The 17,205-nt window shown below is 46.3% G+C and overlaps 2 protein-coding genes across 2 annotated transcripts; one reads left to right on the forward strand and one right to left on the reverse strand.

Annotated features, from left to right (window-relative positions):
• Window positions 1-1,594: 1,594 nt before the first annotated feature.
• LOC128311352 (WAP four-disulfide core domain protein 10A-like) lies at window positions 1,595-4,785 on the reverse strand. Its single transcript, XM_053201355.1, has 2 exons — window positions 3,309-4,785; window positions 1,595-2,383 (listed from the first exon to the last, which is right to left on the reverse strand). The coding sequence occupies exons 1-2, from the start codon at window positions 3,403-3,405 to the stop codon at window positions 2,238-2,240; spliced, it is 243 nt and encodes an 80-aa protein (XP_053057330.1). The 5' UTR covers window positions 3,406-4,785; the 3' UTR covers window positions 1,595-2,237.
• Window positions 4,786-9,409: 4,624 nt separating this feature from the next.
• Window positions 9,410-15,759, forward strand: WFDC9 (WAP four-disulfide core domain 9). Its single transcript, XM_015065425.3, has 2 exons — window positions 9,410-11,220; window positions 12,166-15,759. Exons 1-2 carry the CDS (start codon window positions 11,025-11,027, stop codon window positions 12,315-12,317), a joined length of 348 nt encoding a protein of 115 aa, XP_014920911.1. The 5' UTR covers window positions 9,410-11,024; the 3' UTR covers window positions 12,318-15,759.
• The last annotated feature ends 1,446 nt before the right edge of the window (window positions 15,760-17,205 follow it).

The raw sequence follows: 17,205 nt of genomic DNA on the forward strand, positions 1-17,205 counted from the left end.
GGGGTCTGCTCACCAAATATCAGAGAGGAGCAGTATATTGGGCACTCGTACCCATGACTTGGAGCTGATTAGACGAAAGAGAAGAGTCAGGTGGGCAGGTCGGGCCAGGGCTCCCGAGGAGCAGACCTCCTTCTTGCAAACTCTGTCTCCAGGAATATTTCCTACACTGTCTGGAGACACCCATATACAAGCGATGTGCCCCAGGATGTGTCGGGTGCATCGAGCAGTGGGATTCCGGGGACTTGGCTGAGGAGGGTGGACTGTATAGAGACAAAGGGCAGAATTTGGGGACCTGGGTACAAATGTGTGGGAGCAAACTGAAGGGAACTTTGAGGGGGACTGCAAATGGTGCCAAACCTAAAGCTACTGAATTATGGATTCCCAAGTCCTTGCTTTCTATGGTAGGAAAACGATGTTCTGTACAGGGCAATCACAGCCCTGCCCTGGGTCTGGCCCAGATGTTAGGGGCCCTTCGGGGTCTGTTTGAGGAGCACCGTCGCTGAGAGTGCCAAGGAGCTTCCTCCCAGGATTCTTGCCACTCTTGGTTCCGGATCATGCAGATGGGTATGCAAAAAAGCTGTGTAGGATTTAGGAAGACAGCAGGCTCTGGCTGTCACTATCCGTATATTTTATACACACAGGCACACACACTCACGGTGGATATACACACACATATATAAACACACACACATTTTTACACACATATATAAACACCCCTCATATACATGCACACATGCACACACAGACGTACAAACACACATATGTTTACACACACCCATATGGGCACAGATGTATGTATAGGTACATACACGTTATTATGTATGTATACATATTATTATACGATTATATATACACATATACACACATATATTACACCTGTATATAATACTTGCTCATGTATTTCTGATCCATAGTGTGCCTCTGTGTTCTTCTACAGCTGCAAGGTTGTGTTGTTGGTGCCTGCTCTCATAGTCTCCGTTCCCGAGCTCTCCGTATATCCTAGAAATCGATTAGTCCACATGCATTTGCATTTTCAAATGGATATATAATTGACATATAACATTATGTTAGTTTCAGGTATACAGAATAATGATTCAAAATTGGTGTAGTGAAATGATCATCACAATAAATCTAGCTAACAGTCATCACCACACTATTACACATTTGTTTTCCTTGTGACGAGAGCTCTTAAGATCTAGTCTCTTAGGAACTTTTCAGTACTGCTACACAGTATTGTTAACCACGGTCACCATGCTGCACAGTACATCCCCAGGACTTACTCATTTCATAACTGGAAGTTTGTGCCTTTTGAACACATTTTGTTCGCACCCTACCTTCCACCTCTGACAACCACCGAATTGTTCTTCGCACGCGTGAGTTTGGGCTGTCTTTGTTTTCTACTCACATATAAGTGAGATCATACAGCGTTTGCATTTTTAAAGGGATCCAGTCTCCAAAGAAAAAAATGGCTGCTCGTGGAAATGTAAGCATCACTTAGGAATTCTTTTTGGATAGGAATCCTTTTTGGATAGTTGGCCTCAGGGTAAAGGGTGAGGGTTGAGTGTCTTGGGCTAAAACTATCCCACCCAGGAAATGTTGAAAGAGGACACAGTTTGTGGAGATCTTCCCGCAGCCACTAGGATGAACAAGTAGAGAAGAGGAGGCAGGTGAGAAAGGAAAGGCCGAGGGGCTCCCCCTAAGGGAACAGAATGGGGAGAACAGAATGGAGGTAGATTAAATTTAAGAGGCGGCCCCCTTGGGGTCTCCTACTCTGTGCCTCAGAGTGTAGCCCCATCTACCTCATTTTTAACTTGGCCCTTCTGACTCCAGGCTGAGGAGTGTTCTGGTTAGCACTGGGAGATACCATAAATGAGCAGTTTCTCCCTGGCAGGACTGTTTCGTGAGCAGATCAACAATGAGGCTGGGCCTCAGGGGCCTGCAGGGGAGCAGGGGCCGATGGCAGAGAAAATAGAGAAGCACGACAAGGGGAGAGAGATCAGAGCCCCGGACTCAGAGAAAGGGTCTGCACTGGGTCCTCAATGCTTACAGGCACAGGGAGTAAAACAGGCAGGTCTGTGAACATTTGTGCTGGTTTATTTGACAGGAACAAGCGGTTCAGACAGGAGGGAGGGTGCATTCCTCTTGACATCCTGGTGCCAGGGATCTGCGGTCCTGGTGTTGGTCTGCCTAGAGGGTTAGGGGAGCAGGGTGCACAGCCCATCCCCCTCACCCACTCCCTAGAGTGTCATGCAGATATTCCCACAGAAGGTTGAACAGCATATGTTATTTGCTTGACAATCTTGGTGATATTCACATGGACGTCTGCACATATATATGTTGGTGTGCTTTTCACAAACCTTCACTTCATTGAACTGCTCTATTTCTGAAACAGAGCAGGAGCAGAGTCAGTGGAACCAGACCCCTAGAGATCATGTGTCTCAAGCTTAAAGCCTCCCCAAAGACCCCAGTACCCAGGTCCCATTTATGAAGCTCTTGGACTTTTCAAGTCACTCACTTTCTGCCCTTTACACCCAATCCTGGTGATTGGTAGTATCTTAAATCCTATATCCCTCCACTCTAGCCAACAGATCTCAATGCCTGGCCTTCCTGGGCCCTCTGCATTCTCTGCAGCCAGGAACGTGTCTCCCAAGTTAGTCATGGTCTTGGTGAAGTCACCCCCATAGAATCTACACTATAAGAAACTCAGCAAAGTCTGAGACATCCTGCAGAGCCACTCACTCCCCAGAATTTGCAGGGTCCAGAGAGGAAGATGACCTGTCACCTTCCCCCCTCTCTCCTGTGCCTGTCACTGTGTCCAGGCCCTTCCCAGAAAATACCACTTGCACTATTTCCCTTCCGCTGCCATCATCCTGGTCCCTCTGATGAGAACTTTGACTTGACCCTGGACACTCCAAAACTTATTTTCCCAGGGCCCTTTCATTCTGTACCCACCCCCATCAATATCTCTGGATGCTTACAGGTCACATATGGGCAGAAATCCAAGAACAGTGGTTCGGTGTCCCCAAGTGATTCTCAGCCCTGATGAGGGTACACTGCTCTGTGTACCATTTGTGTCTGGGTACTTCGAATGGAGAATCAAAAGACAAAGTTTCCCCCTCCACCCCCATCAGTGTTTCCGGTGCTGGGTAAAGGGGCCAGAGGGCTATCGTTTGGAAAGACCCAGAATCTTCATAGTGCTGTGGTCAGAGTAGGGTGTGATTTAAGGTTCCAATTTCCAGGTCCTCCCCAGACGGGACACAGCCTCTCCTGGCCCCCTTCCCTTCCCACCCCCTTAGTCCATCACCTACTCTGCATCCTGTTCAGTGTACGGTGCCCTCCCTGGACCTGTAGCAGCAGCAGCAACACAGAGAGGAGCAGGGTGGGCAGGAGAGCCTGGGTTGGCATGACTCTGGCCGGAGTGGACAGCTCTCAGTTTGGGAGTCTCTGGGTGCTTGTCCTGGGCTCCTCCCTGCTTCCACTGGCCAAACAAGGAGGCTTTACCCTCCTCCTCTTTGCCTGCCCTTACCATGGCCTGTTCTCTGGGACTTAGACTCTTCAGATGACTCCTCCTCTTACATGATTTACTCTCTCCTTTGCAAACAATATTTCCTACTTTCTAATGATAAGATGATTCACAGAAAGAGGGAAGAAGGTATAATTTTTAAGAATTGTCATAATCTAACTGCAGAGAATTAACCTGTGCCTGTTTGCATTACCATTCTATTTTTTGCATATTTAACATAAAGTATCTATTGTTTTCTCACATTTAGAACAACTGACCTTTTGTTACCCATCTGGTCCCACCCTCATCTAATCAGGAAAACATTCCCCAGTGTGGTTTTCCATAATTACACATGTCTAACTTAAGATAAATATCTATTGTCAGGGTGCCTGGGTGGCTCAGTTGGTTAAGTGTCCGACTTCAGTGTAGGTCATGAACTTACAGTTTTGTGGGTTCGAGCTCCAGGTCGGGCTCTGCGCTGACAGCTCAAAGCCTGGATCCTGCTTTGGATTTTGTGTCTCCCTCTCTCTGCCCCTTCCTTGTTCCTGCTCTGTGTCTTTCTCTCAAAAATAAATAAACATTGAAAAATTTAAAAAACTTATCTATTGTCAAGCATTTGCCTTGTCCTAATTACTGATTATCTAGACAATATTATGTTGGGCATTTTCAACCATAAACCTTTTAGTTTTTAGACTAATATAAGAGAGGTAGAATTTATGGGTGTAAGAGTTAAGTTATTTCAAGTATAAATAAATAAATGCACACATATATACATGTTTACCTGTATAGACACACACATACTTGGAGACACAAACAGAGAGAAGGAGAATGAGAGTTGTAATTAAACATGTTTGCATCATGTTGAACTGAACAGAGGATGACTGTCAATTTCCTCAAACTTTGAAAGGCACCACAGCATAAATCAGGAGATATTGTGGGGAATCAGCCCTCTATTGGCTATAAAAAATTGAGTAGCAGGGGAATGTCCTTAGGTTTTGTGCTTGTGCTAAAGCAGATGAGGAGTGGAATCCTGATTCCAATATTTGCCAGCTTTGTAATACTGGGACTATCCGATGACCTTTATAGACGTCGTTTACTCATTATTTCTTGGCACCTCCGCTGTGAGGATGAAATAAAATGGCATCTATAAGCACCTTCATACTACCTGGAACACAGCAAGTGCTCAATGTAACATTTGTCTTCTCTCCATTCTCCCTTCCCAACCACACATAGCAAGCCCCGCACAAACAAGGACCAAAAGAAGTCTCTTGCCTCTTAGTTTATACTGGAATTGGACTCTTAGAAGAAAAACCTTTTGGTCCAGGAGTCAGTGGGACTCTCATGCTTATGCGAGCAGATCCGCTGACTCCACGTGGATTGGAGGCATAGCCAGGAGTAGACGTACAGGAACCCCAAAACAGCCATTTCAAATGAACTATGTCTACTCTCTTAAAGAACAGACAATGTGGGGGAATTTGTTCTGGTTTTCTGGAGGGAGGAGGTGAAGTCTGCTCCAGGGACTTTTTCTCATCCTATGAGGTTGAGGGTCAATTACTCTACCTTGTCCTTCAACTTATTCCTTCCTGTCGATAGGCTCCACGACCTACTCCCTTAGGGGGAGCCCCTCGGCCTTTCCTTTCTCACCTGCCTCCTCTTCTCTACTTGTTCATCCTAGTGGCTGCGGGAAGATCTCCACAAACTGTGTCCTCTTTCAACATTTCCTGGGTGGGATAGTTTTAGCCCAAGACACTCAACCCTCACCCTTTACCCTGAGGCCAACTATCCAAAAAGGATTCCTATCCAAAAAGAATTCCTAAGTGATGCTTACATTTCCACGAGCAGCCATTTTTTTCTTTGGAGACTGGATCCCTTTAAAAATGCAAACGCTGTATGATCTCACTTATATGTGAGTAGAAAACAAAGACAGCCCAAACTCACGCGTGCGAAGAACAATTCGGTGGTTGTCAGAGGTGGAAGGTAGGGTGCGAACAAAATGTGTTCAAAAGGCACAAACTTCCAGTTATGAAATGAGTAAGTCCTGGGGATGTACTGTGCAGCATGGTGACCGTGGTTAACAATACTGTGTAGCAGTACTGAAAAGTTCCTAAGAGACTAGATCTTAAGAGCTCTCGTCACAAGGAAAACAAATGTGTAATAGTGTGGTGATGACTGTTAGCTAGATTTATTGTGATGATCATTTCACTACACCAATTTTGAATCATTATTCTGTATACCTGAAACTAACATAATGTTATATGTCAATTATATATCCATTTGAAAATGCAAATGCATGTGGACTAATCGATTTCTAGGATATACGGAGAGCTCGGGAACGGAGACTATGAGAGCAGGCACCAACAACACAACCTTGCAGCTGTAGAAGAACACAGAGGCACACTATGGATCAGAAATACATGAGCAAGTATTATATACAGGTGTAATATATGTGTGTATATGTGTATATATAATCGTATAATAATATGTATACATACATAATAACGTGTATGTACCTATACATACATCTGTGCCCATATGGGTGTGTGTAAACATATGTGTGTTTGTACGTCTGTGTGTGCATGTGTGTATGTATATGAGGGGTGTTTATATATGTGTGTAAAAATGTGTGTGTGTTTATATATGTGTGTGTATATCCACCGTGAGTGTGTGTGCCTGTGTGTATAAAATATACGGATAGTGACAGCCAGAGCCTGCTGTCTTCCTAAATCCTACACAGCTTTTTTGCATACCCATCTGCATGATCCGGAACCAAGAGTGGCAAGAATCCTGGGAGGAAGCTCCTTGGCACTCTCAGCGACGGTGCTCCTCAAACAGACCCCGAAGGGCCCCTAACATCTGGGCCAGACCCAGGGCAGGGCTGTGATTGCCCTGTACAGAACATCGTTTTCCTACCATAGAAAGCAAGGACTTGGGAATCCATAATTCAGTAGCTTTAGGTTTGGCACCATTTGCAGTCCCCCTCAAAGTTCCCTTCAGTTTGCTCCCACACATTTGTACCCAGGTCCCCAAATTCTGCCCTTTGTCTCTATACAGTCCACCCTCCTCAGCCAAGTCCCCGGAATCCCACTGCTCGATGCACCCGACACATCCTGGGGCACATCGCTTGTATATGGGTGTCTCCAGACAGTGTAGGAAATATTCCTGGAGACAGAGTTTGCAAGAAGGAGGTCTGCTCCTCGGGAGCCCTGGCCCGACCTGCCCACCTGACTCTTCTCTTTCGTCTAATCAGCTCCAAGTCATGGGTACGAGTGCCCAATATACTGCTCCTCTCTGATATTTGGTGAGCAGACCCCCCCACCCCTCACCTCACAAACTGCCAAGGTTCGTGATAGATTCCGTCACTTCCCTTCCCTCATTTGCTGGGTGGTCATCTGTCTTTCCTAAAGTCCTTCCTACACAGTCTCTTTGTATCCACATACGACCCCCAGGGCATTTGGTGGGAGACAGTGTGATGCCTGAAATAGCAAAAGAGAATCAATACAGAGGAGGGTGGGACCTTATTAGCACAAAGCAAGTCCAAGGCAAATGGTTGTACAAACTGCCCTTCACTCCCCGCCTTTGGGTAGAATCAGATGCGCCACAGAAAGAGTCTAGACTTGGGTCTGCTTAGGTGGCCAGAGCTGACTCGGGTACACAGCGTTCCTCCCAGCTTACAGGAGGTGCTGCTCACATCAAAGAAAATCCGATACTTTGGAATGGGAGAGTATCAGAGGAAAGAGTCTGTGATACGGCCACCGTGTAGTTCCTGGGTAGAACTTACAGATCTGCCACAACCCAATCACCATTAAGTTCCAGGCCTTTGAACTTTGTTTTTCTGCTCCTCTGCCCCCCATTCCAAGCCACTACCTCCCCTCCCGCTCCCCGGGTGGAAGTGGTCACATAAAAGAGCTTTCAGCCAGTTACTGCAGACACTCACCTCAGACACCTTCAGAGGTAGGTGGGGGTAAGGGTCTTGACGCATGACATTTTATTTGTGGCTTCTTGGAGGAGTTCCCGGCCCAGGTGGTGTCGACACCATTTCTGTGAGATGGGGATCGTTGTCTCTGGTGTTCAAATAAGAAAATTGGGAGAGGGGTGACATACCTGTCTGAGGTCACACAAATAAAAGGGGCAGACGTGAAACAAGACACCCGCATCGCTGACTCTAACTAAATCTAACACTTTCTCCTCTTAAACATTATCTGGAAAGCCGAGGACCCTGAATTCTGAGGGGAGCAGTAGTTCTGGGTCTTCGTGATGCCCAGGGGCCTTGTCATCACCCTACACTCTGTCTCAAAAGATGCCCAAAGAGTCACCCAGAATTCTCTATGTGAGTAGTGCCCAGCCTGGGCGTGATTATATTTCTCTTCTCTGGCTCAGTGAGGGCACCTGAGGTGTGCGAAGAAGGGGATAGGACATCCCCAGGATCCTCAACACCCTTTAAGGGCAAGTAAGGAACGCAGAAAACTGGACTAAGAGCAAGGCCTTGTCAATGAACAGATCTCAAAGTTCTGGACAACTTAGGTGGAGAGTGCTATTTTTAGATACAAATAAATAGCTGCATGGAACCCCTGGCTTTGGATTTACTGTGCACCAGTCTTCCTCCTTCTTTGTGCAAAAGGCAGTTTCCAGGACCCCAGCTCTACCCCGGTGCGTGCTCACCTTCACCCAGCTACCTCCTACCTCAGATCCCCACCTGTAAGTGGAGGACGGAGCGTCGGCATTGCGTGTCTCTCTTGCCGTGTGCCGATGCCCGCAGAGGACCACAGAAACAGTCTGAGCCAGGCTCAGGAATCGGACACCCTGCCACCTTGAGCTGGCGTGCTTGTGCAAACAACGTGAGTGATTTATAGGATTTCTGGAAACCTGTCGTGCTCGAAGAGAGTTTGCCTTTGCCCTGGAGCTTCACCAGTCAGGTTGTATCCTCTGGTAAACACTGCCCCATGGCAAATGAGCCCCAATGCCTTCACTTGGCAGTTTTCCTTCATCAAGCCGTGCTGAGGCAGGCTGGCAGGGACACAGTTTCTGAATGGAGAATGTGGGAGCGCAGAGGCAAGCACCTAAGAGTGGAAGTCCCCCCAGCATCTGATCTTTTACATTTAAAGCTGCTCTCCTTTGTTTCTCCCCACAATCTCCTTCTCTCCTCTTCCCTTCAGGTCTCCTAAATCCAACCTGCTCAAAGTCAGCGTGCCAAAGATTCACATGCCTAAAACTTGCATTTTTCCGGCTTCTAAATTTCACTTATTCTGAAAGGAGAGTAAGTTTCCAAAGGCTCCTTGGAAGCATTTCGCACCTTTTAAATGATCTGTATGACTTACACTTGCTTTTGAGCAGAGGCATTTTGGTTGATTCGTCTAGAGCAGCGTTTTTCAGTAGCATTTTATGTGATGATAGAAATGTTTGATGTTTGAGCTGCCCAATGTAATAGCCACTAGCTACGTGTGGCTATGGAATGCTTGAAAGGACTGGAAGCTGAATTTTAAGTTGACTTAAAATAGTCACATATGGGAAGGGCCACCATACTGGACAGGGCAGAGGAGTCTCTTCTGCTTGGTTGAAAACTTCTGAGCAAATATAAAGACTTTCAGGGACAAGGACAATCATTACCTGTGACGATGCAATCATAACATTAGAACTTTGATCTTTCCTTGGGCTCTTTTGTTTTCCTTCCTTTCTGGTTTCAGGACGGCAAAGCAGAAGATAAAGGTTAAAGGGGGCAGACAGTAGAGCACTGGGAAAATTGACTGGTAATTATCTTCCCCCCACCCCTCAGCTGCCAGTTGTCAGCAGGCTATTTCATCTTCTGCTTCGCTCTTTTTTCCTTAACAATTTCCTTAACCATCTCTGGGGGATTGATCGTGATATTTATAGTTGGCTTGTTGGCATGACTTGTGTGATGTGATCATATTATTTTGTCTCCCTTGTGTGTATTCTTTATTCAGAACGGCTAGTTGTTTCTTTTCTCCTCCTGGAAAATGTAGGCAGGAGCCCCACCTTTTGTGTGGCTGCTCAGTCACAAAACATCTCAACCTAATAGTTAAATGTGCAGGTCCATGTAACGAACCACAAGTCCACCAATTGTTGAGAACTGTGGACTCGTTCCTCCCTCAGAAGCTCTAGTTGTGGAAAAGGATGTGATCGGTATCTCCATCTTGGGCTCTTTGTGATTCTCTTCTGTCACCCCCATCTGGCTAAAAAACTTTTCTGCTTCCTAGAGAGTAGAGGCAGGGAGAACCAACAGGAGGAAGTAGGACAGCTCTCACACAGTAGATGCTATCCTAAGCTGGCTTTGTGCTGCTGGCGCCTTTTCATGGGAGATTCCAAGGGTTCGCTGCAGACACAAAACACTGTCTGGCCATTTGCAATTTAGATGTGCCCCAACTGCAGCCCTCTTCTCTGCTACTAAAGGCCATTCTGGCCAGATCCCTCACCCTTTAGAGCCTTCAATCATGACTCAGATCTGTGGTGTCCCTACAAACTTCTGGGACACACAGTAAGCTCTATGAGTAGTATCCACAAAGCCTTTTCTCTCAACTTGGAATTAGAAGACAGCTTCCCTGCTTCCCGAGCAGAGCTTTGTACCAATAAAATCGTTGAAGGCCTCTCTACAACTCCTTTAACTTTGGGTCATCTGATTAGATCAAAGTTTAAGAGGTCCCTGACCCGTTCTTGGCTGTCAACTTTCTCAAGTCCTACTGAGTAACCCATCTCTCGTAACTCATTTTGAGTTCACTCTGGCACTCTGTCATAGCGTCTAGACTAACACTTCCATTATATTATCCTATTACATATGTTCTTAAGTAAAAAAAAAAATATATTCAGGACACTTGGTGGGTTCTATTATCCAGGTTCATAAAAATATTGAGGGCAACAAAAAGGATACACATACACTGGTTATCTCTGGGTGGTGCAATTACGAATGCCTATCTATTTCCTTCTTATATTTTTTGTTGTTTGACTAGTTATACAAACTGAAGTTTTATCAATTTTTAATCAGAAAACGCAATGCATTTTTATTTTTTATTAAATATAATTTATTGTTGAATTGGTTTCCGTACAATGCCCAGTGCTCATCCCAACAGGTGCCCTCCTCAATGCCCATCACCCACTTTGCCCTCTCCCCCACCCCCCAACAACCCTCAGTTTGTTCTCAGTACTTAAGAGCCTCTTATAGTTTGCCTCCCTCCCTCTCTGTAACTTTTTTCCCCTTCCCCTTCCTTCCCCATGGTCTTCTGTTAAGTTTCTCAGGATCCACATATGAGTGAAAACATATAGTATCTGTCTTTCTCTGCCTGACTTATTTCACTTAGCATAATGCCCTCTAGTTCCATCCATGTTGCTACAAATGGCCAAACTTCATTCTTTCTCGCAATGCACTTTTAAACGAAAAAATTTTGCAAAGGAAGTGGCTGTAATGTGAGATGGGGAAGTAGCCTTGGGAAGCCAATGGCTAGTTTGATATGTTGTTGGGTGACAGAGGGTGTAAAGGGACAGTAGGAGAAAGAATAACCCAATATTCATAAGCATGTTCTCTCTCTTTCTGATCCTACTCTCCTTAATTCCTGTTGTACCTCTGGCAGCATTGGGAGAAGACCAGAACTTAACCCAAACACGCATAGAGACTACTACCATGAAGCCCTGGATTCTCCTACTCAACGTGATCATCTATGGGGTTGTGATGCCTCTGCCTGTGCTGGGAGGCCTCAGGAACAAGACATTTTGTAGGTGGTATGGCAAGGGAGGAGGGGTCTCTGCCCAGGCCCGGGATGTCTGGTGTAGCTGATTCAGGGACCACCTTTCCCGGATCCCAACCCTCCTTAGAGCTGAGACACCCAAGAAAGATTTTGGTTGGATGTTGCCAATCAAGTGCCCCTCCATGCTCCCCCTCTCATCTCTGAAAGCAACAATCATGGGTATATGGAAAGGGAACATAGTTCAGTCCATAAGTCCATTCCATAAGCTTGTGGGAAATGATATTTGACAAAGGTAGACTACCTTAGTTAGGGGAAGCACCAACACAGAGCTTCCCTCTGAGCCCTTCTTTTCGGAATCTCTGTGCCTTTGATGAATACCAAAAGGGCAATATTATTTCCTTGGAATATGAAAACTGGAAAAAACTAATAAGGGATCCTTAGAGTCTAAGTTTGGGGTCAGAGGATAAAATGGGGATAGTAAAAGGAGGGTACTGGGAATCTGGGGAGAGGCTGAGTGCTTAGGTGGTACCAGCAAGGAAGCAAATAGACAAGAGGAAATATAGGTGCCTATTGTCCCCCAGCTCAGTCTTCCATTCTGCAAACTGGGTGTGGAAATTGGAGCTACAGTATATTGCAGGCCCTGAAATCCAACGTCCCATGAGAATAGACTTGGTGAAGTGGTGCCATTAGATGATGAGGTTGTCCTGGGTCCTATCTTTAGGGAGCTTGGGGAGGACCCGAATGCCTGCAGTGCTGTAGGGATGTGGGGAGAGAGGGAAGGCATGGCATGCAAGAATGGTCTCCTGTGAACAGACACAACTAGAACTCAAGAAAAGGATTTTCTTAAAACGCAGAGAAATGTTTTGTTTGTGACTTCAAGCTCAGGTTCCAGAGCTTGGGGATAGTTAAGCTCGAGAAGGGTTTCTTCTCTAAGTTGTGGGTGGGTGGATCTGCCAACATCTATCGTCTCAGTTTCAGTTGGAAGAACAGTGGTCGAGCAGTGCTGGATACAGCCTCTGTTACAGTACTGTGAGAAAAGGTGCACTAGACTACAGGAGTGTTTATCTCCCAATCATACATGCTGCTGGACCTTCTGTGGAAACATCTGCTTGGACAATGAGTGAGTTGTTTGGAGTGGCAAGGTCGGGCCTAGATATGCTTCCTCACTACTGGTCACCCTCATTCAGAAGGTGGGACCTGGAACGGAAGTCACCCAAATCCCGGACAAAGAAACAGGCAGCATAAGTCAATGCCCTACTATCTCTGTACCTAGGCTGACATTCAGGGCAAAATAAATCAAGACACAAACATGGGGGGCTCCACTTTTCTCCCTTCTCATTCAGTTCCCCCAAAAGGTCACCCATCAGTTATTCATCCCTCCTTTGTCCAAGGCCCCGATTATGGACTCCTTAGTCTGGCCTCTGTGTGGGCCCCTTGTCTCAGGCAGGCCCACGAGGCCCAGTCTCCACCTGTGTGATGAATTGGCAAACTTCTTGGGAGAAATTGCTTAAAAATGGGTAACCCCTGAATTACAGAACAAATTCCTTTTCCCATTAACCGGGGCCAGGGGTGTTGTTAAGTTTGGGAATGGGTGTTCCCTGACTTTTAACCACCTGACTTTTCTCTTCCAGAGAACCCTTTAAATCCATGCTAAACCTCTAGGCTCTAGCTGCCCCACCACTGATGTGGGCTAGAGGATGCCTATGTAGTCTAAGAAGAGTGCTGCCTGGCTACCTGTTGAGTTATTCCCTTGCCCTGGCTGAGGACCATTCTATTCTCCCCTTGATCTCTCTGTCCTGAGAAGTTTCAAGTCTCAGCCAAATAAACTGACAACCAACCCGAGGGCTCTGCAGTGTGTTACACTCCATTCCTGTGGTTCCATTTGTCTCTTCACAGTGATCAAACTGTTCTTCCCACCCCACTATGGGTTATAGACAACCCAGTTAGTCTGCCTTCCCAGTTATTCAGTAGACTCATGGCTGTAGCAACAATGCAGAGATTTAGAAAAATGTCAGTAAACACAATTAAAGCTTATTCTCATTCACAATAGATTTCACTGCGGGTGGTTGGCGAACACCCCCATGCCATGCATGATTCAAGCACCATACATCTTTCTATCTATAACTCCATCATCTCCCAGAGCCTCCTCTGCATCCAGCCAACAGATGGGAGAAGGTTGCGTGGAAGCTCCTGCAGAAGGTTTTTAAGAGCCAGGCCTAGAAGTGGAGCTCTGCTCCATCCACATGCTATTTGCCATAATGTGGTCATGTGGTCCCTTATTTGCAAAGGAGACTGGGAAATATAGTCTCGCTGTATGCCCAAGGAGAACAGAAAGCAGGAGTTGGTGAACACAGGGTGGTCTCTGACCTGTCTACTTAGGCAAAGCCAAACTCCTCAAGCAAGACCCAAGACCTTGGCCTCCACATCACTGCAAAATGGAACAAGCGCCCCCTGGAAAGCTGGTGGCTCCTCTCATTAGAGTAGGTGGTCCTGCCCTCAAGGCGGGCACTCAGCTTCCAGAATCGTCCCTCCTTCTGCCTCCTTATATCCTCTTATTCCTGCCTGTTGTGTCTGCATGGTAGATTTACGTGGGTAATATGAGTCATATCCTGACATGTCTGGTAATGCCAGGCAGGCTTCCGGCCCATAGTGTTCCCTTAGATTAAATTCGAATATAATATATGTCATATTATATTCTGCCATTAGTATCTTGAAGACCATTTTAATGTTTATTTATTTCAGGGTTGTAGAGGGACAGAGAGAGAGAGAGAGAGAGACAATTCCAAGCAGGCTCCCCATTGCCAGCACAGAGCCCAAGGCAGGGCTCGATCTCACGAACCACAAACTCATGACCTGAGCCAAATCAAGAGTCGGACGCTTAAATGACTGAGCCATCCAAGCTCCCCTTGAAGATCGTTTAGAGATATAACTTCCCTTGGATGAGGGGATTATAAAGTCCCTAGGATGTATTCATATCTGTGCCTCTTCCTGATCCAGAGGACAGTATATATTCATTTAGAGGGGCTGAGTCAGCAGATCACACTTATCAGCAGTGGAGCCCAAGGAAAGGTTGCACGATGTGATACAGCAAAGACCGAGGCCAGCAAGGATTAAGGCCTAACAGAACACTGGTTAGTGCCTTAGAGCTCAGAGTAAGGAAAAGGCACAAGGACTCAGCGGCTCAGGCAAACATCCTTCAGGGGTGGGGCTTCGTCTTGACGTTCAGGGATAAGGGTGACCTGGAGCTCGATTGAGTGAAAGTGGTTATTCCTTCATGACAAAAGAAGTCAAGAAAAACAAGAGGTTAGGGACACCCAACAGAAGGATGAGGGAAGGAAGAAGGTATTGTCCTCTTGGGTATCCAGGATAGTATAGGGAGAAAAAGTGCCTTTTCCTCTCCCCTTCTGGGTTCTTGTCTGAGACCCCCCCACAACCCCCCCTGCCACTGCAATCAAAGACAGATTAGCAGGAGAAAAACAAACTGAAGTTTCCCAACATGTATACCTCCAGTATACCTGGGAGAGACCAGGAAAACTTAGGAACTCCCCCAAGTGGCCCAAGCCATCTCCTCCAATGACATCTTCAGCTGAAGACAAAAGATGTGGAAAGGAAAGGGAAGGCCCGTTATGGGAAGTCACCAGGAAAGGCACAGTGGACAAAGGCATGGTCGTTATGCAGATTTCTGCTGCAGGCTCCCTTGATAAAGACTTTCTAGGGACTGAAAGTCATCCTTCTCTTCCACATCCAGAGAGGAGGACGGGCTTACAAATGGAGACTTCCCTCGTGCGTGTAAATGTCTCTTACGAAGGGGAGAAAATTTTGCCAACTGAAAGATCTGCCTCTATGGCATATTCATCATTTTAAACTGGTTATTTTTAAGAAACAGCAGACACAGGTGAAGCTCTGAAAACTGAATAGAAGTTACCTTTTTGCAAGAGATTGCCTAATGCAATCCTGAGTCGTGGAGAGGTGGAAGGGAGAGAAGATGTGTTGCCCCAGGCGAGCAGTTGCTTACATTTGGAGCTTTGGCTTTCATCTCCTATTTTCCTCCCTTTGACTACTGGAAGGAATTTCATTCAGTTCATCTGGGGCATTCCAAAAAGGAAATCCTTTTAAGGGGGACAGTTAGCTCCTTGCCAACCAGAATACCAGAACTGTATACTTTTTGTCACCTTTTCCTCTTTCTACTTGGGACAGAATGGGGGCACATCGGGCGGTACAAGGGTAGAGCCCAAGAATGCACCCGCAGCTGAAGCCACTCATCCTAAGCATCCTGGAAGTAGCTGCTTTTCCTCCGTGGAAACTCCGAAAGTCTTCAGCCTCTGCACCAGCATGCTGTGCTCCAGGGCCATACACAGCAGCACTGGGGACTTCTCTTCACCAGCACGGTGGCACTTCAGTTCCTCCAAGATCAGAGCACCCAGTTCCTAGATCCGACCCCTCCCTCTTTCTTACCGACCTCATTTTGGTAACCTACAACTCACCAGGCTTCCTGAGAGAGCACGTGAGAAATAAAAAAAATAGAGACTTCTTAAGCCACCATTCTCCATTAATATGCACTTTGGCTGGTGTTTCAGTTCGGATTCGTTTCGAATGCATGATGACAGCAACAACAAAGAAAATAGCGGCTTAAAGTAGGACGGGTCAATATTTGTTCATGTGGAAGACTGAGGATTAGGTGTCCCGAACCAGTGTAGGGACACCACAAACCATAGAAGATCCAGGCCGCTTCACCTCTTTGCTCCATTGTCCTTGACATGAAGTTTCCACTTCCAAGATCACCTCATGACCCACAAGGACTAAGCAAGATATGAAACACCCCCCTCCCCCAAGAATAAAATTCAGACAGTTACTTCAAATGTCAAATCCAAGTAAGAACATTCGAACCATAGCCAAACTAGAGGAAAATGGAATGCTGTGTTGCTCAAAACTGGACGAGGAAAGGCTTTGTGGCCTTAATAATAAAATGGTGCTGTGGTGCAGCATTTTGAAAAATATTAACCGAGTCGCAATTTTTCTTCCTCTGCAGTTCCTTGTTTTTCCATCAAGCCCTTTGACCATGAAACCAGAACATGCAGGTGAGGTTTGTTTCCCCAGGGAAAAGAGGTCACAAAATTAACCAGCAAGTACAGAGTCACGCTCATGAATCTGAGGGCTGGAGTATTTTGAAAGCCATTACTGGTCATTGAGAGAGAAAAGTTGTTTCTCCGTGTTTGTCTTGTGTTTGAGATGACAAAGCTTCTGCTTTGGCTCTCACGAGGGTGGAGTTCATTCCACAACCTCAGAATTAGGAATAAAGGTAAATATGTAAGAAGGGCTCTCATCCACTGTGAATGTATAAACACTTGGAGGGCAAGGTGAACGCTGGAGGAGTGGGTTAGGATAGAAACAGAAACATCCAGATAGGCTGGATATCCCAACACAAAATTGGGTCTGCCAGTTAAACAGGGTATTTGAATATGAATATCTGTTTCCTGTTGCTGCTGTAATAAGTCATGAATTTAGGGGCTTAAACCACACAATTTATTACCTTACAGCTCTGTAGGTCACAAGTGCCACACGGGTCTCTTCCAATTACAATCAAGATGTCAGCAGGGCAGTGCTACTTTTTGTGTTTTCTTTCTAGACGGAAGGACCCAAGACTGTGTCCATTCAGATTGTCGGCAGAATTCAGGTCCTTGATGTTATGAGCCTGAGGTCTTCATTCCCTTGCCAGCTGTCAGCTGAGGGCTGTTTTCAGCTTCTAGAGGCCACTCACATTCCTTGGCGTGGGCCGCATTCTTCCATCTGCAGAGCCAGCAAAGGCCAACTGGGTCCTCATGCTTCACGTCTCACCTTATTCTGTGGGTCTCTAACCCACTGCAGTCAGGAAACATCCGTGCTTTCATCCACTCATGGTCACACTGGACCCACCAGCCTCCCCATCTCAAGGTCACTACCCTTCATCTCATTTGCAAAGCCCCTTCACCACTCCAGGTCAGCTAGTTCCGGTTCTTGGAACTAAGACATAGG

The sequence above is a fragment of the Acinonyx jubatus genome, chromosome A3 (assembly GCF_027475565.1).
Source record: "Acinonyx jubatus isolate Ajub_Pintada_27869175 chromosome A3, VMU_Ajub_asm_v1.0, whole genome shotgun sequence".
Lineage (NCBI taxonomy): Eukaryota > Metazoa > Chordata > Mammalia > Carnivora > Felidae > Acinonyx > Acinonyx jubatus.

Excerpts from the sequence above, each read along its gene's own strand:
- LOC128311352 (XM_053201355.1), bottom strand. The coding sequence starts at position 3,405 with ATGCCAACCCAGGCTCTCCTGCCCACCCTGCTCCTCTCTGTGTTGCTG. Across the intron at positions 2,384-3,308 it reads TACACTGAACAGGATGCAGA|AAATAGAGCAGTTCAATGAA; the intron begins GTAGGTGATGGA and ends GCTCTGTTTCAG.
- WFDC9 (XM_015065425.3), top strand. The coding sequence starts at position 11,025 with ATGTTCTCTCTCTTTCTGATCCTACTCTCCTTAATTCCTGTTGTACCT. Across the intron at positions 11,221-12,165 it reads CCTCAGGAACAAGACATTTT|TTTCAGTTGGAAGAACAGTG; the intron begins GTAGGTGGTATG and ends CTATCGTCTCAG.